Source organism: Abramis brama (assembly GCF_963993115.1).
Source record: "Abramis brama genome assembly, chromosome: 3".
Classification (NCBI taxonomy): domain Eukaryota; kingdom Metazoa; phylum Chordata; class Actinopteri; order Cypriniformes; family Leuciscidae; genus Abramis; species Abramis brama.
This window is the reverse complement of record NC_139965.1, coordinates 57,442,107-57,469,954: the sequence shown is the minus strand read 5'-3', so window position 1 is coordinate 57,469,954 and position 27,848 is coordinate 57,442,107. Positions and strand designations below refer to the sequence as shown.

Below are 27,848 nucleotides of genomic sequence, written 5' to 3'. Positions count from 1 at the left end.
AGATTGCTCACTCAAATGTAAATGTGATCATCAAACATTAAACAGCTTGCAAATCAAAACTGCTTGATATTACCAAATGAAATGAAGCGTAACCCATGAAGAGAAAACGACTGTGAAGCTTTTTTTAGGGTGTTGGACTCGATCTACTCCATCTGTGTTTTGATCATCGTTCTGAATCTGCAAGGCGTAGTCTTTGACAAAAATTTGATTTTCTCAACTTTTTTGTTTAAAATGTTGCCTTTCTTTATGAAACTTACCGACATTCAAGTGTTGATAAAAACGGATGCATGAAGCTAATAAAATGTTTTTAAAATTAAAGTACAGTTAAAGGTACTATTTTTCAAGTATAAAAAATAATATCTACATTTGAACATAGTAGTATACTGCAAGTGCAAAAATAATATATAAATAGTAAACTATAAGTATAATGTTATGTTCACTTAAAGAAAACTTACTTGAGTATACTTGCAGTATAAACTACTAAACTAGAAGTACTGAGTACACTTCAGTGTATACTTTCATTAACTAAAAAATGTAGCCTACTACTTGTATTAAAAATAGTAAACTACTAGTATACTTATAAGTTCACATGTAGTACAGATGCATTACAAATGAGAAACCTAGTTATGCACTTAAAGTTTACTACTCTTGCACTTATAGTAGCCTACACTTAAACGTATACTTTTATGCTAAAAGTGGGCCAATTTAGTCCCTAGCAGTATTGAAATAGACTTACACGTTTACTACAAGTACACATTGATATTAATATACTTACTACATTATACTTAAAAATATACTTGAACATTACTTAGGCCTAAGTATAGCCTACTTCATAAAATTAACTTGAAGTAGCCTAAGGCTACTCCTTTTTCGTAAGGGAGCAGCCACTCAAACTTATTCACCCCATGTTAGATTAATAGTGATGTTGAAAACTAACTTAAATAGTTTATAGGCCTACAGTATGTTACGACATATGATGAGGATATGAAAAAAGCGAAAGTATTGTTCAGTCAGTCAGGGCGGGTCTGGGAAACGCGCTCGCGCTGCAGGGAAGCATGAGAGAGTCATTACACTAATGTTTGGAATTCCGCTTCCGTTCAGTGGAATTCAATAATTCTCCACAACTTTAAACCTGCACGTCTAGATAAGAGGCACATTTACTGTATTGTCAAATGGCTTCTTCATCGGAGAAATCACCGTCCTCGCCGAAAGCTCCCACTCCGAAGTCGCCTTCCTCCAGGAAAAAAGATGAGTCTTTTCTTGGAAAACTTGGTGGAACTTTAGCAAGAAGAAAAAAGGCAAAAGAAGGTGTGAATTCAACTTAACTGCATGGATAGCCGCTGTCTCTGATATTAGGCTCTCTTATATTTTATTCTATGCATGTCAAATAAATAGGCTATCTGAAGCTCACTGATGTTAAGGCATGGATCTGTCTGCTATACTGTAAATAATGAACACCTGCACTGTGCTTGTTTCAATTGATTTTTTTACAGTGTATTACGTAATGTAGTGCAATCTTATAATAGGCCTAAATTATACAATATAGGCTAATATATGTATAATACTAATTTAACATAGGCTAAGTTAAGTTAAGATATTTTAAAATGTGCTTTTTATCTCAGAAAAATCTTTCTTTCTTTCTTTCTTTCTTTCTTTCTTTCTTTCTTTCTTTCTTTCTTTCTTTCTTTCTTTCTTTTGTCATGTTACTTGTTTAATTTTGACCATGTAAATTGTAAGTATTACACTGTTGTTGATATAAACTTAACAATGTGAGTGTTTACAAAAGGCTGCCCCTCTCTGCTGTGACCATATAAGGAAGAGAAGTGGCTGTTTTAAATACTCATTGTGAGATTTGGGGTAAATATGTAAAGGATATGCATGAGAAAATTGTTGCCTATTTTCACATTAAGAATTCTGGGTAACACTTTATTTTACAGTGTCCTTGTTACACATGTTACATGTAGTTACTGTAGTAATATCTATAATAGGCATAATTACATGCAACTAACCCTAAACCATACCCTAACCCTTTAGTAAGTACATGTAGCTAATTATTATTATACTCAGTACTTAAATATATAATTACACTGTAAAAAGGATGCCTTAAAATAAAGAGTAACCAAATTATGTTGTGAATATAATTAGTACACTGTCAGAAATGTTTCAAGTTTTCTTAATTTTTCCTAAAAAATCTGTAAACCAAAAATAAGAAAAAAAAAAAACTTGAAGAATGGATTGTTTGTGTATTTCTTTAGTTTCTGAGTGTGCTGACATCCATTGCTCATTCAGAATGTCACTGCAGATCCTTAGACATTCATATATATATATATATATATATATATATATATATATATATATACAGCATAGGAGTTTTTTGGTCCCATATGGCAGAGATATATTTAGTTAGCTGGTATGTTTATTTGTGGGTTTAGATTTTCACTGAGAGAAAGAACCGCAAGCCACAACAGGAAGGACCATCTGGCACCCCGAGAGAAATGAAAAATCTTGTCAAAAGTTCATTTACAAGCTGTAAATCTGCTGTTATGGATAAGTTCTAAACCTGTGAGTTCATTGGGAAGTTGCTTCTCCTTGCCGTCCGCTGTTAGAAGCAGCAGCGATGGCAGGATTCGGCGTTGATTAAAAACAGGATGTCGATATCTCTAGGGATCTGTACCGATTCTTCTTCTGGACTGCCTCTCACAGAGATGTGCTCCAGCATTGCTTTACTGATCGGCCAGTATCGACGGGCCACTGGGCAGATGGAGACAGAGAGGGTGTTTAGAAGATCACCTGCTTGAGACACCATGTGCTGATTCACAGGATGGCAGACAGGGTCAATTAAATGAGAGATTCAATGGAACAGCAAGATTCAGAGGCTTAATCTATGAGCATTAACTAACACTAATCTGTTAATAGGTTTGAGAGTTACACGTCCAATGTCCACTATAACAGTAGCAAGCTAACTAACGATAGCAATTCCCCACTGACGGCATATTCATGTCATAGAGCAAATTGCAATCCCTTGTGAAAAAGAAGTGTGCTTAATTGTGTCGGCGATTTGATTTCGCCCTCCAGCTCAGGCTGGAAACATGTACATTCTTCTATCCTGCTTCCGTTACAAATCTGCGGGGACCAATCACACTGGCTTATCCACCTGGCGCGCTATTGGCTCTCGCACGACCTTCAATCCAATTCCTTTTAACCTCTCGACGATGCTCAATGGCTTCTTTAGTTTAGCAAACAAATCGCTCAAGTGGGTGTAAATAGCACTCACTTGCATGTTTTTTTTTTTTTCACAACCTGAAAAAATCACTCAATGCCATTGTTGCTTCTGCAAACCGCTGATCAATGCTCCAAACCAACACATTTGTTGACACGTTTCCTGCCTTGAGTTTTCGCGTCGCTCTGCAAAGTACGTCACCCGGATCGTTGGTCCGATTGGTTTAAGGACTATCCAATTGCGTACAGAGTAATTTGAACTATGCCCATTGATCACGCCTCTTGTGCAGTAGAAAATACAGAGCAGACTCCCTAGACTAATGTTCAATCTTAAAAGATTGAGCTTTGTCTGGTGATAGCCAGACTACCTGAAGTGTACTTCAAATCTTAAAAATATTTAACAAAAAAACTACTAGCAGATAATTATGAAAGCTTGTTTCCGCCACGGAATAAAACAATTTTAAAGATAACTGCAACTTTTTATCTCACAATTCTTCCAATTCTGTCTTTTTTCTCACAATTGCGAGAAATAAAGTCAGAATTGAGAGATATAAATTCCAACCTGAGATATATAAAGTCGTAATTACGAGATATAAAGTCAGAATTGCGAGATATAAAGTCTCAATTGCGAGATATAAAGTCAGAATTGCGAGATGTAAAGTCAGAATTGCGAGATATAAAGACAGAATTGCAAGATATAAAGTCAGAATTGCGAGAAATAAAGTCAGAATTTTGAGATATAAAGTCAGAATTGCGAGAAATAAAGTCAGAATTGCGAGAAATAAAGTCAGAATTGCATGATATAAATTCCGACCTGAGAGATATAAAGTCATAATTGCGAGATATAAAGTCATAATTGCGAGATGTAAAGTCATAATTGCGAGATGTAAAGTCATAATTGCGAGATATAAAGACAGAATTGCGAGAAATAAAGTCAGAATTTCGAGATATAAAGTCAGAATTGTGAGAAATAAAGTCAGAATTGCGAGAAATAAAGTCAGAATTTCGAGATATAAAGTCAGAATTGCGAGATATAAAGTCATAATTGCGAGATGTAAAGTCATAATTGCGAGATGTAAAGTCATAATTGCGAGATATAAAGACAGAATTGCGAGAAATAAAGTCAGAATTTCGAGATATAAAGTCAGAATTGCGAGAAATAAAGTCAGAATTGCGAGAAATAAAGTCAGAATTGCGAGATATAAAGTCAGAATTATGAGATATAAATTCCGACCTGAGAGATATTAAGTTAGAATTGTGAGATATAAATTCCGACCTGAGAGATATAAAGTTAGAATTGTGAGATATAAAGTCAGATTTGTGAGATATAAAGTCAGAATTGCGTAATATAAATTCCGACCTGAGAGATATAAAGTCAGAATTGTGAGATATAAAGACAGAATTGTGAGATATAAAGACAGAGTTGTGAGATATAAAGACAGAATTGTGAGATATAAAGTCGTAATTGCGAGACAAAGTCGTAATTGTGAGTTATAAAGTCTTGCGAGATATACAGTCAGATCATATACAGTAATCAACCAATCAGATTTGAGGGACAAGTTTACAGTTTATGTCAAATTTAGGCTTTCAACCAGTTAGGTGCTTCTTCATCAGTGTTAGCCACCTCCGTCCTACGGATGAGACGTTAAACCGAGGTCCTGACTCTCTGTGGTCATTAAAAATCCCATGGCACTTCTTGTAAAGATTAGGGGTGTTCAGAAACAAAACATGCAATTAGGGTCTGTGAAGTCCTTACGAGTAATAGTCTTTTCTGGTTGAAAACTGTTATTTCCTTGTGCTGGACGTGAGTCATTTGTTGGTTGACACACTTGACAGGTTAACAGGTTTCCGAACCATGAAGAGTTATCTTCAGTCATATGTTGTGAAGATCAAGAATGTCTTGTTGTAGTTTGTTCAAGTTCTCTGATGGATGACTGAAGTTCCCGTAGGTCTCTGCGTTGTGTATTTTTTTCTTTTTCTTTTGTGATAGTTCGTTCAGCAGTTGTCGTCTTGAGGTTGTGGCTTCATATGCAGGTGAGACGGTCGTTGCATATGGGTTCGGGACAAGTGTTTATCTGCACAGAGTAAGAAAGAAAACAAGAGACGACAGAGCAGTATTTGTTCAAACACTAGGGTTGTAGCAGTATTTGTTTAAATACAGGTTGTATCTTTTTTAGAGTCTGCTGTTGTTGTTTCATTATTTCCCTATTTCTTAATTTATTTGACACCTATGGACCAGTGAGGTGGGGATAAGAGGGGGGATGAGGAAATCTTCACCACATGGCTGACCCCCGAGGCCTGTTGCACTTCGGTTCTTCCATGGGCTCCGCACTGGTCTGTGTGTCCTATTCTGTCCCTGTTGTGTGCACACTGTAGAGTGTGTGAGAAAATTGGCACATTTCCATTCTCCAGTGAAACATCAGTCCTAGTAGGCATCATAACAGAGGATTGTGTCTGATTGTAATGTTTCTGTGGTATAACATTTAAGGCTGTGAGTATACTGAATGTCCCCCAAACAAAGGCTGTGACAGTCAATAAGTCTTTCATCTTTGTTGTTAGTTACTGGGGAGATTAAGCAATCACAGCCCAAATGGTTAAAAAAAGCTCAAAAAGCTTACCCACGAGTCCAATGACGAGGGGAGGGGTTGCTTCAAAGTAGCAAACAAATTTAGTAAACGCTGCATAACATTGTTAACTTGTCTTAAGTTATTTTTGTTTTTTCTACATTCTTTTCCAGAATGTCCGTGCTTGCCACAGTAAGAACAACTGGCTTCACTAGGACATTTGCGTTTCTGTTTCTCTGAATTGACCTTGAAGGATGCTGCTGCAATTTTTACTCTTGCCTTGACATCAGAGTCTCTTTCCCAAGTAGCTAACTTGTCCAAGTTGTTTTGCAGGGTTCTACTGGACCATGTTAGTTCTAAGTAAGGCAATGCCTTTTTATGTTCTGACAGAAGACCCTGAAACCATGCGCGAACTAGGGGACCATTATCACCTAGCACCTTCTCTGAAGTGTCAGCAATTCCGCTGTAAGCGGCAGCGGTCTGGCAAAATCTTTCTGTGTACTCACAAACAGTTTCACCCTTCTTCTGTACACAATTGGTAATTTTCGACCAATCGATTTTGGGTCCTAAGATATTCTTTAGGATTTTCAAAACACCTTCTCTCAAATCGCCTTTACTGGCATGTTGCAGTTCGGAAGTAACAGCAGACTCAAAACTGTTGAATTCAGATTCAGTTAGAATTTGTGATATCAGCTGTGTAACTTCTGCCAACGACATGTCATAAAGATGCATTTTACTGATCAATGCTCTTCTAAATTCAGAAAAATTTGTGCGTGCTGAGGGTAAACTCTGGGAGAGTCTATCTATATCCTTAGGACCTAAAGCTGTGTTGACTGCTTGTATTGGGGTTGCAGATGGAACTGGTGCATCAACCTCTTTTCCCCTATTCTGAGCCTTTTGTCTAGCTCCGCACACTTCAACTGCATTTACATCTGCATTGACATTGTCCTCTATTCTATCAAAAGACTGTAAATCAGGATAGCTTTCATCTGAGTCTTGGTTTTCTGAGTCACATTTGGTTGAGGCTTTGTTATGGCCCACGTTTGTCTTGAGACAGGACACTTGAGTCTGCAATTGTTTGATCTGTTCTTTTAACTTAGCAATACACTGCGCTTGTTCTTGTGCAATGGATAAGCTAAATTCTCTGTGACAAAAGATAATACCTTTCACATTGTTCTTGCGAATACTTGCTCCTAGTACCTTTTTACAATCTTCAATTGACCATACTTTGTCTGGATCAATGCCAAATTTCTTTGTTAAATTCAATCTGACTGGCTCAATCACGATGGAGTCCATGTGCTCTGATAACAAAGACTTGAATTCACGATCTGTCCATAAAGGTGTAATCAGTCTAGTACTTTTCCTAAACATTTTGTGAATTTCTATGTTACCACACAAACAAACACTAAACTTCTCTGATCAACAGAGGGTACACGTTAACACAGATCAACTATTGTTAACCTTCCTTGCCCAGAGCAAAGGATAACACAAATTACTAGCACTTCACGCTAAAACTTCCCTGCCTGACAAGAACAGAGGATCAATTTCATCTCTAAAAGACAACTTTAGAGGATAACTTAGTTAACAAAACCCTGCAGCTGTTTGTTAACTTCTTCTCTGTCGGCGCAGAGGAAAACAAATTTGTACTGGTCTGCATTGGTTCTTTGAATAGAGTGAAACTCACCGAGTCTTTGGTTGTACAGAAAACATTCGTCTGGAACTCAGTCGGCTTTGTTGAGATCTTTGAGCTTGAAGTTTCAAGATTCAGTCTGGAACTCAGTCAGGCATTGAGATCTTTTTGGAGCTTGAAGTTTTCAATCTGAAGGAAGCTGGAAAGATTCAGTCTGGCAATCTTTGTCAGATCTTTTGTTGAGCTTGAAGTTTCAAGATTCAGTTCTTTGAGCTTGAAGTTCTTTGAGTTTCCTTTTTCTCTATCCGGGTCACGACACCATCTGTTGTAAAGTTTTCTTTCATCGACGCAAGACCAGGAGACAGTTGGGATCACGTTCAACAGAAGTTATTCTTTATTGAGAACTCCGCTGTACGTGGCTGCAGTACTTCCAACATTATCTATCTAAGGGAACTTTACATGGTATCTTATAGGCATTTTAGGAGGAGGGACTTTTGAAGGTGGAGACAAATTCAAACAAAGCATGTAGCAGGTTTAGGTAACACCCTAGACTGAGGGTCTGGCAATCTCAATCCAATCAGCATAACCATTCAAACGCATATGTGCTAATCCAATCAGCCCAACGATTCATCGTCTAGGGCTGGGGCTCGAACCATTAAAGCCAAAAGGTGACTTACAATAGAGAAAAACAGGACTGGCAGAAACTGTTGTTACTATCATCCTAACCTAACCTTAAAATGCTCACTTCAATGTACTCAACTTTTTACTGTTGCAACCTAAATTAAACATTTCATAAATTTGTATTCATTCATTCATTCATTCATTCATTCGTTCATTCATTCATTTGTTCATTCGTTCATTCATTCACTCCTATATTCATTTATTCATTCGTTTGTTTATTTGTCCGTTCATTCTTTCGTTCATTCATTTGTTCATTAATTCGTTTATTCAATCATGCATTCATTTATTTGTTCATTCATTCATTCATTTGTTAGTTTGTTCATTAGTTTGTTCATTCTTTTGTTCATTTGTTCATTCATTCAATCATTTATTCATTCATTCATTAATTTATTCATTCATTCGTTTGTCAATTCAATCATCCATTTATTAATTTGTTCGTTCGTTCATTTGTTCGTTCATTCATTAATTTGTTCGTTCCTACATTCATTTATACATTCATTCATTCATTAATTACTTGTAGGGTTGGGTTTAGGGGTGGGATAGGGTTAGGCTTAAATTTTCAGACAGGATTGTTGTTTCAGGATCAACAAAACATGTTGACCAAGGAACTCGTCTAACTCTGCAAAAGCAGGATTTAAAAGAAACATTTTTTTTTATGTTCAAATTCTATAGAATATTTAGTATAATTAAAAAAATACACTCTTCACCTTCAACATAATGTTGAAATGGGATTTTAGATATTTTGTACTGGTTTCTGAACATTTTTCATTTTGGCAAATATTGCTGTAGGCTATTGATTGAAGGTCTGAATTGTAGTTCTTTTGTTAATCTGAACGTGTTCAGGGATGAATGCATAGCATTAAATGAGAGGCTTTGAGTAGCCCCCTCCCCAGTGAGGCTAATGCTGCATAACTGACCTCCAGCGATGAGAGGCACAGCTTAAAAAGAGCTGTGTGTTCAGCTCTGCCAGTTCTTTGAGTATTGCTGCTAGATGATGCTACAATTTATGAGGTCATATCATACAACATTATAATAGTTTGAACGAAAATATTAAGCTACTCAAGGTTTCTTGCATCAAAACACTGATGATTTTTCAATAACAAGACTTAATATCTGAAGTAATTTTGCTTCTCCTTTTCTTCTTTCTTTTTTTACCTGGCTGTGACTAATGGACCAAGTTTATGAACGTACGAGGCTTGGCTGACATATAAAGATGTTAATTTATTAATCTGTTTTGACATCAGAAAGTTGCAAAGGTTCAGCTTCAATGAAAGGTCTTGAGTTCAGACTTTGAAACTTACTGTATATTTCATCGTACATTGAGATCTTGTGAAGGCAAATTCCGTTATTCATGACATGAAGAATGAAGTGGTTCAAGAGAAAATCTTTTTATGTCATGTGTGTTGTGATGCATTTCTTTTCATAGTGTCTGAGCTGCAGGAGGAGGGTATGAATGCGATCAATCTGCCCCTCAGCCCCACACCCTTTGAGCTGGACCCTGAAGACACCATGCTTGGTAAAATTTCTCAACATTACTAATTCAGAGTTTAACCACACAGCCTCTGTAAACCTCTAAATGCTGCTGTATTTCCCATTTCTCTCAAAAGACGAGAATGAAGTCCGTACCATGGTTGATCCCAGCTCAAGGAATGATCCCAAACTCCAAGAGCTGATGAAGGTAAATCAGCTGTTCTTCTTCGAGAGCTTTGGCCTTTTTCCTTCACTTTCTTGCAACTCTCAAGTGAAACAAGTTAGTCTAGTGGGACAGTTGTCATCTATCATGCAAAGATACACATGTTCAAATCCTGATCTAATTTTATGCCATAAAAGAGCCATTTTTGGTCCCCCCCCCCCCCCCCCCAAAAAAAAAAAGAAAAAAAAGATGAAAATTTTCAGATAACCAATTTTTCTTTGTGCAAAGAACCTTTTCTACTATAAAGAATTTTGTGGAATGGAAAGATTCCATGGACATTCTTTATGGAACCATTAATGCCATTAAATAATTTTTATTTTAGAGTGTACATCAAAGTATAATACAGACTCAAAAGATCACATTGGCATTCACAACATAAATTATATATAAAAAATAAATCAAAGTACAGTATGTATATTTATAATTGCATACCATCCTTAGAATAATGTGAAACATTATTTGAAGACATTCACTTACTAATAACAGAATCCCATGCTACTTTGGGATGCATGGATGATTGCAACTCACAAGGGTAGATTACAGTACGGTAGTCTATTAACATGCATATTCAATTAGTCATTTTTCAAAGATCCCACTTCTCCGGTGTTTCTTGACAGGTGCTCATTGATTGGATCAATGACGTGTTGGCGGGAGAGAGAATCATTGTTAAGGATCTAGCTGAAGACCTCTATGATGGGCAGGTTCTTCAAAAACTCTTCGGTGAGGAATCTGTTCTGGAAAAGAGCCTATATTGTTGTTCCATTAAGACCCAGTATTGTATTGTGTTTTTATTCCCAGAGAAACTGGAGGGAGAGAAGCTGAATGTGTCTGAGATGACTCAGTGTGAGATCGCTCAGAAACAGAAGCTGCAGACTGTTCTGGAAAAGATCAATGACACCCTCAAAGTTTCCTCCAGGAACATTAAATGGAATGTTGACTGTATGTACTGTAGCTTTGGCCTCTTTTCTCTTTGGCACACTATAATTATACCGTTCATTGCTGTTCATCACTCAGCTGTCTTTCCTTTTTTGCAACCAGAACAGTTAGTTTTATTATTTTTAACACCAATTGTGGTCACTGGGTATTTCAATGATTCTGCTTAAAGGTAGGGTAGGCAATTTAGGAGCGGCTAGCAATAGCAAGCTAGTTTTGAAAGCATTAGATCCCTCCTGTTGTTGCTTCTGCTGTTTATTCTGTTGTGTTTTTCTCAGCGGTTCATGCGAAGAACATTGTGGCCATTCTTCACCTGCTGGTGGCTTTTTCTCAGCATTTCCGGGCCCCTATCAGACTGCCAGACCATGTGTCCATTCAAGTAGTCGTGGTCCAGGTGCTTTTATTTCTCCGTTCATAATTTATAGTTAATTCATTTGCTTTAAGCTTCTCAGTTGCTATATTGTTTTACTCACATTTAAGGGTCTTGTCACAACGGACCTGGATGAAAACATGAGCAACAATCTTTGTAACAGTTCTGTGTAAATGTTCATAAATCCATATTGTCGCAATATGGCAATTGACTTATTGACTGAATAATTTTACATTTACAAGGATATTTATTCTGTTTGGTGTTTCATGAATGAGCTACAATGATTATAAAGATCACGTTTTTTAAATAACCTTTGACCATAAATATACCATAGTAATACAATACTGTTTTAACTTGGTATCTTATTTTATTGTGATGTTACTGTAATCACAATAGCAGAAGCTTTGTTTGCCGTGGTGAATTTCTGATAAAGGTTATAAACTTTCCCTTTCTTTTTACATTATTTAGTCAAATGTTTCTCTATCCCTACAGAAACGAGAGGGAATGCTTCAGTCTCGGCAGATTCAGGAGGAAATTACAGGCAACATAGAGTATGTTTTTATTTTTAATTCATAACAGGCCTTGCAAATTAAAGAGTAACACTTTACAGTACGACATGTTAACATTAACACAATAGTTAGCATTGAATGCACTGAACTAACAGTAAACAACAATATATATAAACGTTAATCAAGATGAATAAATTGTACTATAAAATAGGCTACTCTTTATTCTTAGTTTATGATAATGCACTAATGTTGATCTATAAAAAAAAACCTTTATATGCTATACATGCATTTATAATGCAAGCCCCGATATACTTCAAGCGAAATCGCAGAACGAACCTGTATGACGTCATTTTGAACAAAATCAGGCCAACAATAAGTTCTGTCAGGACCACTATCGTCAAATACGATTGACAATTAGCATACAGTTTGGATTGGAAGTATGGTTCTGTTCAGGACAAGAACAGCCTAGCATGGATAAGAGCAGGGAGAGCAGCAATAATTGCAGAGCTGGTACAAACATCCACATCGCGACATCAGATGCTTTCTTATCTTCTGTTTTCTCACCGCTGTCATTTTTGATGTGTTTATTTTGTTATTGAGAGGAAAGCGCGCAGCACATATTTACATATTCATCTAAACGCTGCTCTCAGCAGTGTAGGTGTCATCGGGATGTTCGCTAACAGTTTACCGCTGTCACGTATTTCGATTTCTTTTTACCCCTAAGCAAAGAGCGAAAAAAGAACTTCGCCGTGAGTATATCGGGGGCTTATTTCCCTTTTGCAGGACAAAAAAATGAAAAAAAAAAATACAATAAGGCAGAGAACAAGAGTGTCTGTCGCATTGTTTAACGTGTATATCTTTGGTTTACATGTTAAAATATGATCAGGCATCCGGTGGCTTTCTCATGCAGTGACATGAGAGTCGTGTAGCAGTGTGTGTGTGATTTGCAGTGGTTGTAGAGGTTGCTCTGCCAGTTCTCCACTGCTGCTGCTGATTATCAGTGGTCCAGTGGGCTCGAGATAAGGCAGAGAGCATCTCCTCGGGCAGCAGCTGCTGAGACATGCCTCTGCCCCGGCAGAACTGACTGTGGAGCCGCTGCTGGGCACACGTCCACTAGGCCAATATCCTGGAACCCAGTTCTGTTTGATCGGCCCGCTCCTGGGACCGGAGCATCCCCTTCCCCCCTAATCTTTCTGTTTGCCTTTCATCCTGGCACTCTTGATACGACCCTCTGATTTTTGCTTGTTATTTTGCCATTTAGTGACTGTTTGTGTAAAACCCTTTCAGTCAAAGATAAATAGATTGTGGGTCTCTTTTGTTGCTTAAAATTATTATTGAAATAATAATCCTTTCTTTTCCCTTCCCCATAGGGCATTGTCTGGAAGATATGGTGTGTATTATTATGTTTGCTTATATTAAAATTAATTTACAGTGGCCTGAATAACATTTTGAACAATGTTTGAATGCATCTGTATTAGATAGATAGATTTAAAATAGAATTTTTTTTTCTAATGAAATAAGACATTTTTGAATAGCAAAATGATTTAATGTGTAAACAAAAATGTATCAGTTAAAGTCCCCCTGTAGTTAATATTTGTATCCCTTAAAACTCATCTTTGATCACCAAAATGACATATTTAAACGTTTTTTCCTTGAAAAAAAGTCTTCATGCCTTAAAGTAGCTTGAATGTAACTCTACACCCTTATATGCAGTTCTATGAATATGCAAATGAGCCCCGCCTCCACTCACTCACAGCAGGGGCATGTTCAAGTTCAAAACGGTGCGCAACGTTTTGCTACGGTTTCCGGGTTGAACGTCATGTTTCCTGGAAACGGCGTGCACCGGTGTGCAACGGGGTTTGAGATACGTTTTCTCTTGTTTGGTGGGTGTGTCAGAACTGCAGTCCAATCAGCAACAACATGTATATAAAGCACGTGGTATTAAAGTGAACTCGCACAATGGGTTCAAGGAAAGTATTAAATTTACAAATGTGTTCGATGCAGCTCGGTATACGCAACAACTGAGGATATTAGAAGACATGTTTGTCGAAAGTTTTATTGTAAAAAATATAGGATATCAACAAAATGATGTAGTTGTTTATTTTAGCTTCATTGCAAGTGTATTGGTATAGAAATAAACAATGGTAGTTAAGTGCTTTTCCTAAAAATGAGAAAGAAAATACAGGGTATTAAAACAGTATGAAGTACAAATAAAGTCAGTATGTGAGGCTAAATAGATGTGTTTTAGTCTGAATTAGGTAAGATGTTTGCTTCCATTTCAGTTTCAGCAATCCCTTCACTCGATTGGGATGTTCTCTTTTGTTCTGGGCGGCAAGTGCAGTTACTGTAACATCGGGCATATTTTGTAGTATTAAACACATATTTATACCGACTTCATCAGGCTCCGAAAATTCTTCACAGAGAACACAAAGAATAGCCTTCTCAGCTGCCATAGTTGCAACTCTTGCGTCATCAGAACAGTGTGTTCAACGCACCACCGTTTCTGTTTAAAAACGTTGTGCAACGTTTTGTCGGGGCTGAACGCAGCCCAGCTCAGAGATCCACTCGTTGACGATCACACGTTGATCTGATTGGTTACAAGCTAGTTTGTGACGTCAGAAACACCAGCGATTTCAAACCGTGTTTTTGAGACTGTCTTTGGTTCACTGCAGTTTTAAAGAGAAAATACTCATGGTGTTGACTTATGAATTTGCACATGGTTTTTCTTAAAGCGTATTAAAAACACCACATAGACATATAAATAATATTAAAAACTTGATTTTCAGCACAGGGGGAAATTAAGTAACATTAAGTATGTAGTACACTAATATAGTAGCCTATTATATCCAAAATGTATCAAATTTAACTTTAAATGGACAGGAAAAAAATTAAGTGGTGTTGTGGCAAAAATTCATTAAACAATCATCACCTGCGTAAGAGACACTCTGAAATTCAAATGATCATTAAAAAGTATTTTATTCTTGCAAGAAGGCCCAGTTGCCACACAGAAGTCACCAGTACAGTCTGTGAAACAAGTGCGACCAGGGAGGGAGGGCAGATGAGTCTTTATAATGCTTTCAAGGTCTTCTGCTTACAGGCCCTTATCTAAGAAAAGGGAAGGTTTCTCTGCTAGTGATCTAATCCTGCTGAGTTTATTCTTACAAACTCACAAGTTATAAATCGGACGGCCTCTGACCCTAGGGGTTAGAGCCCCTTTTCAGTCTGCCTCCTCCTGACGTCACACCTGTTTCCCAGAGTTTAAAAACACACACTCTTTTGTAAGTAAGAGAAACAGAAAATCTGCCATTACAGTGGTTTGAGTAGCAATGCAGAGTGGCACAATTAGAAAAAAGGGATTTTCTAAAATGAACCTGTAAGAGTTTGGACACTTTATTGTTGTCAAACGTTCATAGTTGATGTGATGTACTAAACCTCAAAATAAAATTTGATATGTTTTCTAATGCCTCCCTGCAAATGAGCAATCATGTCATATTTTACTCTAACAGAGCGAGACGCCTTTGATACCCTTTTTGACCATGCGCCAGATAAGCTGAATGTAGTGAAAAAGGCAAGTGCACATCACACTATTTCTTGAGAGGTTTTACACACTGAGAGCTTTGACTCTTGACTCTGAACTTTTGGTCTCTCTTTTTTTCAGACTCTTATCACATTTGTGAACAAGCACTTAAACAAGTTGAATCTGGATGTGTCGGAGCTGGAAACGCAGGTAACATGATTTTGACTCACAGAATATCACAGACATGTGCATATCCAAAAAGCTGTAATCTTAATGTTTTGCAATTCCCTCCAGTTTGCAGATGGCGTGTACCTGGTCTTACTGATGGGACTCCTAGAAGGATACTTTGTGCCCCTCTATAACTTCTTCCTCATCCCTGAAACTTTTGATCATAAGGTAAATTACTGTGACACTATAGTTAATAATTATAAGATTAAAATAGGCATTAAATATAAATTACTACTGACCTCTGTTTTGAGACATAATTCTGAGTAAAAATGGCTTATTGGACAAGAAAACTATGTAGGGAGGCACTGTATTTTAATGATCCACCAACATTTTCAAGCTTCAAAACGTTCTTAAACGCATTGTAAAAGTAATCCATATGAATCGTGTGGATTAATTCTTCTATAAATGTACATACAGTACATAGAGCACATCAAATATGGTTAATGGCAGCTCAAACATGCTTGCATGACATGCAATAACGAACCTCAAGCAAGAATGTTTGCACTTTCATTTTCTATATTTGAAGTTTTATGAATATGTTTTGATCAATGTTTATATGTGCACAAATAAATAAAAAAGTTGGTTTATCATATTATACGACAAAATCTCTTCAGAAGACTTGGATGAAACTGCTTGATTAATTTGGATTACTTTTATAATGACTTTTTGAAGCTTGAAAATTTTGGTGGAAAGCACTGTCAATGGACGGACAGTGTTATTAAAGGTACAATACGTAACTTGTTCAAAATTAACAAAATTTCAATGTCAATACATCATCAATCCTTCTTCCAAAACGTGTTTTTGTCTTACCCTGATTCACTATGGTAAGCATATTATAAGTGTTTATATTTTAGACCTAGCAAGATGATTTTCGCGAGAAATTCCATACATGCGTCACTGGCCCGTGCGTATCTCATCATATCCGTAAATAAAGTTGCTGTGGCTACTTGGACACATGGAGTTTCATAGGTTAGTTGTCACAACGAGTGAGAAAGGTTGACATGGAGCCGCTAAATCTCCAACCTCCGGGAAATCACCAGTTTTAAACAAACGGCGAACAGAGGAGAGAAAAGAGAAGCAACAGAGCTTGTAATAAAACAAGAATCAACATCGGCTTGGTTTTTCGGGGATGTCGAGAACTGAGGGATTTAAAATGTTGTAAAAGCTACGCGGAGATGATGCCGTTTTTATTACTCGACAGGTTAATAAGGTATTTTATTGTACAGATAGATTGCCATATGTGCTCTAACAAAGTTCATTGTTAAACATTATCTATTCTGAACGGTCATATTCATCCGCACAGTCACGCAGAGCCGAAGCACAACCAAAACAATGTTCTTCCACAAAATGCTGCAGTCTTTTTAACTGTGAGAGGGCCAAAAGTTACATAGTGTACCTTTAAAGATTACAAGGTCAAAAAAAAAAAGATATACAATCGTTCACAATAAGACCAGTAAAATGCATTAACAAAAAAAGGTCAGTTTGGTCTTTTAATGCCACTATTTGTTTTAAAATAGTTGATTTCTCAATGTCACTTACTCACAGCATTGTTTCGCATGTAATGTATCAGGTGCACAATGTTTCATTTTCCTTTGAACTGATGCAAGATGGCGATTTGGAGAAGCCAAAGCCCAGGCCAGAAGGTGAGATTAAACTTTTCTCTCAGCGTCTTGCAATCCTTTTAATGAATAATGTGCTTTACGGTGCTTGATTTCTAAGGAACAGTCATGACATGATGCCTGATTGCAGTAGTTTATTGTAGTTAAGAAGAGTTGCCATGTGTATTAGTTGAATTGATCTCCTCTACTGTTGCTGTTGAACTACTTGAATGAGAAGCTAATCAACAGATGGGGCTGGAGTTGTGCTGTGGTTGCTTTACTCGAAGGCTTTGTTTAAAGCCTCAATCGCATGCTGAATTTACAATTGCATTTTCATTTCGCTGCAACAGAGTTCCTCTGTGTAATCACAAGGCTTAAACAACATCTGGTTAATGTGGCGCAGATGATCTAACTGAGAATATGCCTTATGGGCGGCTGTTACTAAATGAGGTTTAATGCAAAATACATTGACACCATGAAATGTGTTGCTGTTAATTATTAGTAGTGATTTCTAAGGCAAGCATCTTTATTATTTCTCATTGCAGGGTGAGAGATTAAAATATAGCTAGTGACCAGAACATGATATTGATGTGGGTGTGGGCTCTTTTTACTTAGCAACACCCTAACAACCACTTAGAATCCCTTGTGAACAAATGTGCTTAATTGTATTGAATGTGCGCATGTAGTGTAGGCCTACTTAAAGAGAGGATTTCCATGACCATATTACTTAAAGTGTTAGTTCACCCAAAAAATTTAATTTCTGTCAGTAATTACTCGCCCTCATGCTGTTCCAACCCTGTAAGGCTTTCGTTCATCTTCGGAAAACACAAATTAAGATATTTTTTATGAAATCTGAGAGCTGTCTCACTCCTCCATAGGCTTCTATAGGATCGAAACTTGCCGGCCCAGAAACGTTAGTAAAGACATTGTTAAAATAGTCCAAGTGACTACAGTGGCTCAACCTTAAAATTATCAAGTGACAAGAATACTTTTTGTGCGCAAAAAACACACAAAAATAACGACTTTATTCAACTATTCATTTTCTTCTGTGTGGGCCTGAATGAGTTCATGTAGTGTAACAGCGCAGCGCTTCTGTGTTGTATGTCAGAACGTAGACTCACTATTGGCCGACGCTGGTCATGTGTGTGATGCTGGCCAATAGTAAGCCCAGAGGCCCACACACTGAAAAAAATTATTAGTTGAAATTAATCAATTTTTTTATCGTAAGTGGTGGTTTTAGATTAAGTTCAACTTAATGCATTTGTTTAAATGTAGATAAAATCAACTGAATGCAACCACTTACGATAATTTTTTAAAATTAATTTCAACTAATCATTTTTTTCAGTGCAGAAGAATAAAGTCGTTATTTTTTTAGTTTTTTTGCTCACAAAAAACGTCACTTGATAAATTTAAGGTTGAGCCACTGTAGTCACTTGGACTATTTTAACGATGCCTTTACTAACGTTTCTGGGTCGGCAAGTTTCGATCCCATATGGAGGAGTGATCCAGCTCTCAGATTTCATCAAAAATATCTTAATTTGTGTTCCGAGGATGAACGAAAGTCTTACTGGGTTCAGTGGGTTGGAACTACATGAGGGTGAGTAAGTACTGACAGAATTTTAATTTTTGGGCGAACTAACCCTTTAATACATCTTTGCATTATTCTATAGTGAAAATCGAGTTGTTAATTCATTTTAGAAGCAGCACTTGACATTAGCAGTTGAGGTGTCTGGTATGTTAAGAGAGAGGAAAGATTGTTTTATATTGAACTGAACAGTGAATACAGTCATACCTCAGTGATGTTCAGATCTTTTATGTGTCTCCTCAGACATTGTCAACTGTGACCTCAAGTCCACGTTGAGGGTCCTCTACAATCTCTTCACCAAGTACAGGAATGTGTAGTGGCAGAGAAGCAGCGAAACTGCTTGATTTAATAAAGCCAAAATGCTCAGTACACAGAGATCACATCCTTATCAGTATTATATTGCTGTTGTATTATTATTATTTTTTTGTATTTCTTTTATGTTTGAAATTGAGCATATACATTTTATTCAGTCTGAATGATATTTAGCAATCACATTCCGTTGACCTATTTATATAATATTAATATAATATTTTATGATGAATATGGTAATGGTCATATGGAAGTAATGCACAATACTGTGATACTGTAAATGTATTTTGTTTGTTGGCTTGATTTCTTCAAAAACAAAGAGTCACTTTGGATTCTTTGGCTTCATCTATCAAATACATTTAAATATATGAAGTATTTTTTATTTATTTTTATGATAGCAGATACAAGATATAATAGAAATGTAACCTATTCTTTTAAAATGGATTGAGAACAATTAGGCTGTGGGAGAATTATATTGATGCATGAAGATGTTTGCTAGATTAAGAAAGTAGCATGGGCATTCAATTAAAATAGATTCAATTAAATGGTCGTTGAAATTGTTTTTGGACTGTAGAGGTTTAAAGCCACCATGAAATCAAATTTGACCAATTTTATATTTTTATGTAATATGTAGTTTTTATTATTAAAGATTTAAACATTTATTTATGCTCCCTCGTAATTTTTAATCAAAATAACTTCCCTTCTCTTCTCTGATGACGAGGGCGGGGCTACCTGTCACTCACATGAGATCCACCAATAGCAAACCACAACCATCCAATCAATTCCTCCCGGACTAAATCAAGTCCCGCCCTATATTTTTTTTCTTGTTCGAGAAGTGAAACAAGACCACAATATGAGCAAAAAACAAATAAAATAAAAAATAAATCAACTAAACAATTACATTTGCAAAAAGCACATACATTTACTGTAAACAATTATATTATCAATAATTTCTGACAACATGTTTTTACTTTAACTCTTTTTTTTTAAAATAAGTTATACAAGATTCAACTATTTTTTTAAGGCAGTTTAATGTAATTTAGGTTGAAATGACTTAAACATTTTTCTACAGTGTTGAATAAGTCTAAAATACAAAATAATGAGCTAAATTATGATTAGTAGGCCTAAAGATCAATTTCCAAAAGGATAAACATAAAGTAACTTTTAAAAAAAAAAGTGTACATTATAGTCATTGTTTGTGAAATGCAATGGTAAATTTTATTTTAAAATGTTAAAAGATAATGGTTAATACAGTTTTATTTATCATATGTTCTTACGTTTATTTTTGTAACATGTTTTTGTAACGTTTTTGATATTTGTACTATTTGCAGTGGTTACTTTTTACTGTTTTTATAAGTGTGATTTTTGGAATTTAATTGTATTAAAATCAATTTGGGTCAGTTTGACCTTCAAACATCATAATAATTCTTTCAGTCATGACAACTCTTGGATTGAATTATTTCAAAAAGCATTTATTGCCATGGGGCACGCAACATACATAAGCATACAAACATTTATTGTCAATGTTTTCAATTCATTTCAAGGTTTTCAATATTCAGCTGTATACATTCAGGCGGTCACATTAGCGATATTTCAGCAAAGTTTCAAAAAGAGGTCATTTGTCAATATAAAGTGGCGGTGTATAAGAAAGCACAGCTCACACAAAAGCCTCTTTCTGTTTCCAAGCACCTTTCTGTTGATCAATGCAGCAAATTCGCGTGACCGTGAAGTTGAACGTGAGCAAAATTTGCATAGGGAATTTTTCGCCAGATTTACAGTAATGGCTAGATTGGTTTTTAGGGTAACGATTGCATGTCACCACTTTTAACAATGTATGTGGAGTGGAGAGACAGAAAGGTCCAGTGCAATAATTCCACAGAAAGTCTCATATAGCCTACTGACAAGCACAAAAGTAACGGATCAGTCCTAAAAATTGTAGGTTGTCTGTTGTTTCGTGAAGCTGCTAAATTGCAGACCCGCATTGCAGGCTGTCCGGGCATATGAAGTGTTTTTAAAAATAATGTTCTCCCTATCATGTACTGTGGCTGGTGTTAAGTGCTGGTGTTTAATACGAAACGTGTGTTTAGGAGAGTCTGCAACAATTGCCTTTCGATAAACCTTTGTTCCGACGCATTCTCTGCCGCCCCATTATCACTAGAGGTAGGGGATTTAGTGGCGAGTGTGTCTTCATCACAGAAGAGCCTTTGAGAGCAGAAATAACAGAGAAGAACACCTGTGCAATCGAGCGTCCTGCGCGAAGGTGTCCTGCATTGTGGTGTCCCCACCATTAGCAGCCCGCTGCAATTACCTTCCCCTGAGTTTCCTTCTGATCCCACCCTTCATAATATCAAACAAGACCATGAGAGCGTTTCTGCTTCACCGAGCCAGAACCGCTGTTTACTCACAAAGGGGTGAGGCGAGGAGCCACGGAAATAGCTGCTAAATGCTTGACTCTCACTGGCCAAGCATCTGATCTGAGCTTCTATTGATTTGTACTAAAGATCCTGGTCATTACGAGTAATTGATTCTAGCATCTAAGCAGTGTCTTTAGAGGATTATTAGAATGCCTATGGCATTTATTCCCACCAGAGAGTGCTTTTGAAGCTTTTTACATGTTACGTTTTATTAGCAAGGGCTTGTGTTGGTAGAATAGAAATTGCAATGGGCTAGTGTTTACATTTATTTTCATAAAATGGAATTCTCCATATTTACGTTACACAAGGCCATACCTAAATCACCAATCAGAACCTAAACTAAAGGTTCTGATTGGTGATTTAGGTAGCCTATTAGGTCTTGGCTCTGTTGAGCGCTGCTGGGATAAGGTATTTTTGTAGGTCAACATTTTAGCATTTCCGGTTCCATCGTCCTGAGATCAATGGGTTTTCTGAATGGGTTTTTGGTTAAATGTCTAAAATTGGGTCTCTGGTTAACGCAAGCTCACATTTTTTTCCCGACTTAACCATAAAATACATCAGTAGCCTACTCCATTTAGATTTCTTTAAAAACTTTTACTTATCTCTAGTGGCTAAATGGGACTACAGAGTTTGTCAGAGACATTAAAAGTCATGTCGCCAAACAGGTAAACTCATCTCTACACGAATCAACTTTTACAGTCTCATTGTGTTAATCATGTTATCAGCCAGTCAGACTTTGACTTTTCTTCTTCGAGAAAGCAGTTTAGTATGAAACAGTCATTAAACGGACTGTGGGGATGTGGTTTAGGTAGTTAGCATTTTTTTGTAACTTACACCATGTAACTTTTTATGTTTAAAATGTAAAAAAAAATACATTACATTAATGTTTAATTTGTTCATAATGAATCCATCTTCCAAACTGTGTTTTTGTCTTATTCTGAATTAATAAAGTTGGCTACTCCGTGTTCTCTCCATATTCACGATTCTCCGCAGCCTTTAGCCGCTGCCTGCTGGATCCTTCACTGGAAACCGGAAGTAACTCACTCCCTCTAAACGTTCACTCTTTGAATTCTTGCAATCGGGAACAATACAAGTCTACACCATGTCTAAAAGTTTGCTAAGAGGTATTTCCTATTAAAGCTACACTGTGTAATATTTTAAGTAGATTTTTAGCAAAAAACATGTTATTACCCCTCAAAATAGAACATCCCAATCGAGTGAAGGGATTTATGGAAACTGAAATGGAAGCACACATCTTACCTAATTCAGACTAAAACACATCTATTTAGCCTCACATACTGACTTTATTTGTACTTCATACTGTTTTAATACCCTGTATTTTCTTTCTCATTTTTAGGAAAAGCACTTAATTACCATTGTTTATTTCTATACCAAATGTCATACACTTGCAATGAAGCTAAAAATATAAACAACTACATCATTATGTTGATATCCTATATTTTTACAATAAAACTTACGACAACCATGTCTTCTAATATCCTCAGTTGTTGCGTATACCGAGCTGCATCGAACACATTTGTAAATTACTTTCCTTGAACCCATTGTGCGAGTTCACTTTAATACCGCGTGCTTTATATACATGTTGCTGCTGATTGCAACCCGGTGCACACCGGTGCACGCCGTTTCCAGGAAACATGACGTTCAACCCGGAAACCGTAGCAAAACGTTGTGCACCGTTTTGAACTTGAACGTGCCCCTGGTTAGCATTTGCTGTAGCAGTTGCAGTGCGCTTTCAGAAACCCTCCACCTTCCCCAGCTCCACCTGTATAGATCTGCAACCGGTAATTCATGCTATATTGTACAGCAGCAGCATGTCTTACTTGTCTCTCTGTTTTCTTTAGAACTGCTTTCAAAATATTTTTTACCTTTTATTGAAAACCCATTTTCCAGCGATGAAGTTCCCCTTTAAACGTGACTATATTCACAATAAGGCACATCCTCTTGTGTTTATCGCTTGTAAAATATGTTCCTTTTAAAATATGTAAATGAAACACTTGTAATTGCATGCATAAGAAATTCATTTGTATGATCATTTTGCCACTGCTCTGGTAATGTAGTTGCTAAAACTCACTTCGTGCCATTTTTGTAGCCTTGTGTCAGTGATCTAATCAGCCCTCACATCTGGTTTTAATCATATGTAATGGATAAGTTGTGCCAGAAGCTATTCCCAGTTTAAGATCGCCTTGACAGATCCTGTTTGTTTATGAAAACTCATTCTGAGCCTCGCCGTTGAGGGTTTAGGAATATGAAATGGAAAGAAGTTGCTTAATTAAATCATTTATTGCCAAATTGATGTGATGTATGTCTTAGTGCGACTTTCAATGTTTAAATACATTTAAAGTGGCACTGATGAATGGACTGTCATTAGGTGGAAATCTCACTCTTCCACATTTCACTTTGCCCCTCTTACATTAAACTAATAGCATGCTCTCAGAAATAGGGACAACACAAAAGAACACTATGATGTTCCCCTTTTCAGCGTGCTGGTCTGTCGTATAGCTTGTGTGGCTAATCCTTTTCTGGCAAGGATTGGCTATTAAACCCCCCTTCTTTTCTCTCTTAGAGCAGCATCAGCAGCAGAATATGATCATAGCTTTATTTGTTGCGTCCCTGCAGTGTGGGATTGTCACAATGACATGCCTCTGAGTACCAGGAGGACCATCAAAGGCCGTAGCCATTGATCCATATCTTCAAACACTGCATTACAGAATTGAATTAAAGAGACATTTAGTCCACAAACATTTGGACATCAAAAACCTCAGCTGTTGCCTGGAGACTAGTGCTCTTCCTGGTTCTCCGCCAGAACACAGCAGCCAGGGATGGTACTGTAACACAGTGACATCTGAAAACCTCAGAGGACGAATTGAAATGTGTTTTTTGTTTATTTTGCGCCACTATTAAATGCTTTATTATCGACATGTATTGATTCAGATTGCGGCGTGTTGAGGACAGGTGTGTTACTACTTTTCCAACTGACTAGTATTGCTGGAATTCCATAGATCTAGAATACATTGAAGGGAGGCTTCAGGTCATATCCAGGTGCTTGATGATAAGCTGGTTTTACTTTTGACCAGTAAGCAACCTCATGGAACCCTTCAAATGCACAAATGGTTCTTTATAGTGTAAAAACGTTCTTTATATTATTAAAATGTTCCTCACACAAAAAAAAAAAAAGAAAAAAAAAAAAGAGATAATTTTAAAGTCACCATGAAATCAAAATGGACAATTCTTTTTTCTTTTTTTTTGGAATATTGCAGTATTTTTTTTATAATTTATCCATGCACTTCATTTATTTATTTATTTATTTTAAATGCATGTACCCTTGTAATACTTAATCAAAATAACTGGTTTCACTTTATTTTCATGGTCCCTTTAACACATTCTGTTGACATTGCACTTACAATACTAGTCTACTGGTAGGTTTCTGGTTAAAATAAGTTGAAATGTACTTTCAAAGATACTTATAGTGAGTATAATGTCTGTTGGGGAGCGTCACAATAAAGAGTTAGCAGATTTTAAGCAGACAGTCTACTGATACTCTAATGAGAGTTAGCTGACATGCAGTTACAAAGTTACTTATAGTCAACACACAGAATGTTCAAAAGGGACCATCAAAATAAAGTGTTACCAAATTACTTCCCCTCCCCCTTGCCATGACATTTTCGCTGAGTCCGAATATCCCTACTTCCATATAAATAGTAGGCAAAAAAGAGTATTTGAGATGAGCGGCATGTCCGAATTCATAGGATGACCTACTACTTCTGGTGAGATTCTGAAGTCTGCATTTGATGGATGCTTCACTATCCCATGATGCCACAGGAGAGGATTTGTGAATGTCAGTGAAGCGACGCATCTGACTCCATAGGTCACATGACAGTGACAACATGGCAGATGTAGTACGTCTGGATTACATTCACATTCACACTAGAACATACTTTTTTAACAGGTGCAAAGTAACATTTAAACCATATGCGATTTCGGACACAACACTCTTCTCTGATGACATGATCACCGGCGTGAGGGCGGGGCAACCAGTCACTCACGTGAGATCGACCAATAGCAAACAAACCTAATTTTTTTCTTGTTCAAGAAGCCATTTCACTTGGATATACGTCAAAAGATGATTGTGACTTCTGTTTCATACCGAACTATTCAATGAAACTTATTTGGGGAACCCCAAAATAGTGCTTCTGTGGCATCGCTGGACCTTTATTTTTTAAGAGTGTTGCAACCATCCAGAACATCTGAATATTGTGGCGCAGAGTTTTGCACGAGGACTGCCTACATTTCCTTCAGAGAATATAAAAATCGATTTTCTTTTAGAGTGTTTATTCGTTTTATGAATAGCTTCTGCTATTCTATGGAACATTCAATTCCCATACCACAGAATTCAAAGAATCTATCAGGCGTCGAGATATCTTTTCTTTTGTTTTTCACCAAAATGATTTTAATTAAATTTTGATAACATAATTTCCACAGCAACTTTGAATGTCAATTATTACTCAGATGTTCAGCAGAGGAATCTGATGAAAAGCAACATCAACAACATCAGGCGTTTAATCAACATTTCTCAGTAATGAACTCTTTGTTTAAAGTAGCGGCATGTGCACAAACCGTCCCTCTGATTAATTATGTTATGTGTTGACCAGTGCCAAACACATTCCCCCTGTATTTAAAATATCTTTCACTCCTTCCGCCTTTTATTTTTATTTTTATTTTATTATTCTCAAAAATAGTGTTATAAATGTCTCCTCAACCACAGCGTGACCCGTGAAGCCTCAGCACTGACCACAAGATGGCGACTCCATGTATATACAGTACTCATTCTCATATTTAACCACAACTGGAATGCGTCCAGCATCAAACTGAAGCTCTTTTGTCCACGCAGGCATGCTATCAAAACGCATTTTAATTCAACGTGCAGTTTGCGCCCAGCTGGATGCAGTTTAAAACGAATTTTCCACGCTGGCATCTTCTTTAAGTCGCTGCTGTGTTTTCGTTTAATTGAAAGTGCTTAATTTCAAAGTCATTACCATTAAAGAGACATACCAAAAATCTGATGGAAAAAGCCCTACGTGGTGGCTTTGATTGTAGGACCTCTCTCTCTCTCTCTCTCTCTCTCTCTCTCTCTCCCTCTCTCTCCATGCTTTGATTGAAATGAAGCTCTGTGTTGTTATCAGTGAATGTTCTGGCCCTTATCTCTGCTCTAGGGCCGGGTCTGCTGTGCACCTGGCCTCGCAGGGGCCCCTGATTACGTGAGGTCACAGGGCAACAGCGGAGTAAACTAAACCAGAGCCGTACCACCTTGCTCCACCTCTAGCCCCCCGGAGCAAAAGGCCTGACACACTCCAGTCTTCAAAGAGCACACACACACACAAACAAGGCCTTTGGGCTTTATCTGCCCACATCAGATTACACCACTGATAATGGACATGGAAAAGACGCTCAATCAAGCAAAGGAGCGGCGTTTCACGTGTTTGTTAATGTCCGTCAAAGGCCCTGCAGCTGAGCATTTTGCCTTCTGTCTAATCACCTAAAGAGTATATATTACTGATGCTTTCATTATTTTGTGAAGAAACCATTTAAACTTAAAGCTATAGTTTGCCCAAAAATTAAAATTCAGTCACCCTCGTGTTGTTCTAAACCTGTTTCTCATTTGTTAACAAACAAGTATCCATTACTTCAATGAGCTCATTGTTTCTGCCTTAAATTATTACAATGTTTAAATTAATAATTTTTTAGCCAACTGTGATTTGTATATGTACATTTCTGAAATACATAACTTAGACAGTTACCTCTGATAACAGATCACTCTGGAATGTAATGTGGACTCATGCATTTTCTGTAAAGCTGCTTTGAAATGATGTGTATTGTGAAAAGCGCTATACAAATAAATGTGAATGGAACTGAATTGAATTGAATTGAATTGAAATGTAGGAACCATCTTCAAAATTCTTCAACTCTACAGTGTTGGGTGTGTGTAAATGATGACAGAATTTTCATATTTGAGTGAACTAGCCCTTTAAGTATTAAACTTTGGAAGGCAAATCTTCCCTGCATTGTTTGTCCTACAGACATAATGATACCTGAGTGATGAATTAAAAGTTTATTTATTTATAAAGGGACCATGGACAATTTTGTAACATAAAAGTTTCCATTTCATGCATTGTACTGGATTTAGCCAAAGGCTAATTTTCATCCGCAGTCCCCTGGCAGGTCAAGACTAACATAAATGATAAAATAACACAAACAAAACCTACGTACAATAAAACACACACACACACACACACACACACACACACACACACACACACACACACACACACACACACACACACACACACACACACACACACACATACTATCAGGGCCAAAAAATAAATAAATACTAAGGAATCAATTAAACTGCAACAATGTCAATGTTGACAGAGCTTCAGAGCAGGATTTTCCAAACGGGTTCATAAGTTAATGAAAAGCTGGTAATAAATAATTAATTAATCATATATCGCCTATTATATATGATATATTTTTATGCATATGATATATTTATATTATTATATATTTAATTTAAAATAAA

The 27,848-nt window shown here is 36.8% G+C and overlaps 1 protein-coding gene across 2 annotated transcripts; it reads left to right on the top strand.

Annotated features, from left to right (window-relative positions):
• Positions 1-1,012: 1,012 nt before the first annotated feature.
• On the top strand, positions 1,013-27,184 carry parvab (parvin, alpha b). 2 transcript variants are annotated; one of them, XM_084108224.1, is made up of 13 exons: positions 1,013-1,308; positions 9,521-9,610; positions 9,702-9,772; positions 10,405-10,507; positions 10,586-10,726; positions 10,999-11,114; positions 11,583-11,641; positions 12,970-12,989; positions 15,106-15,167; positions 15,258-15,326; positions 15,411-15,512; positions 16,915-16,987; positions 18,771-19,695. In XM_084108224.1, the coding sequence occupies exons 1-13, from the start codon at positions 1,173-1,175 to the stop codon at positions 18,842-18,844; spliced, it is 1,116 nt and encodes a 371-aa protein (XP_083964350.1). In that variant the 5' UTR covers positions 1,013-1,172; the 3' UTR covers positions 18,845-19,695. The 2 variants fall into 2 exon arrangements, with proteins under 2 accessions (XP_083964350.1, XP_083964351.1); XM_084108225.1 differs by lacking the exons at positions 16,915-16,987; positions 18,771-19,695 and adding an exon at positions 26,482-27,184.
• Positions 27,185-27,848: the final 664 nt, after the last annotated feature.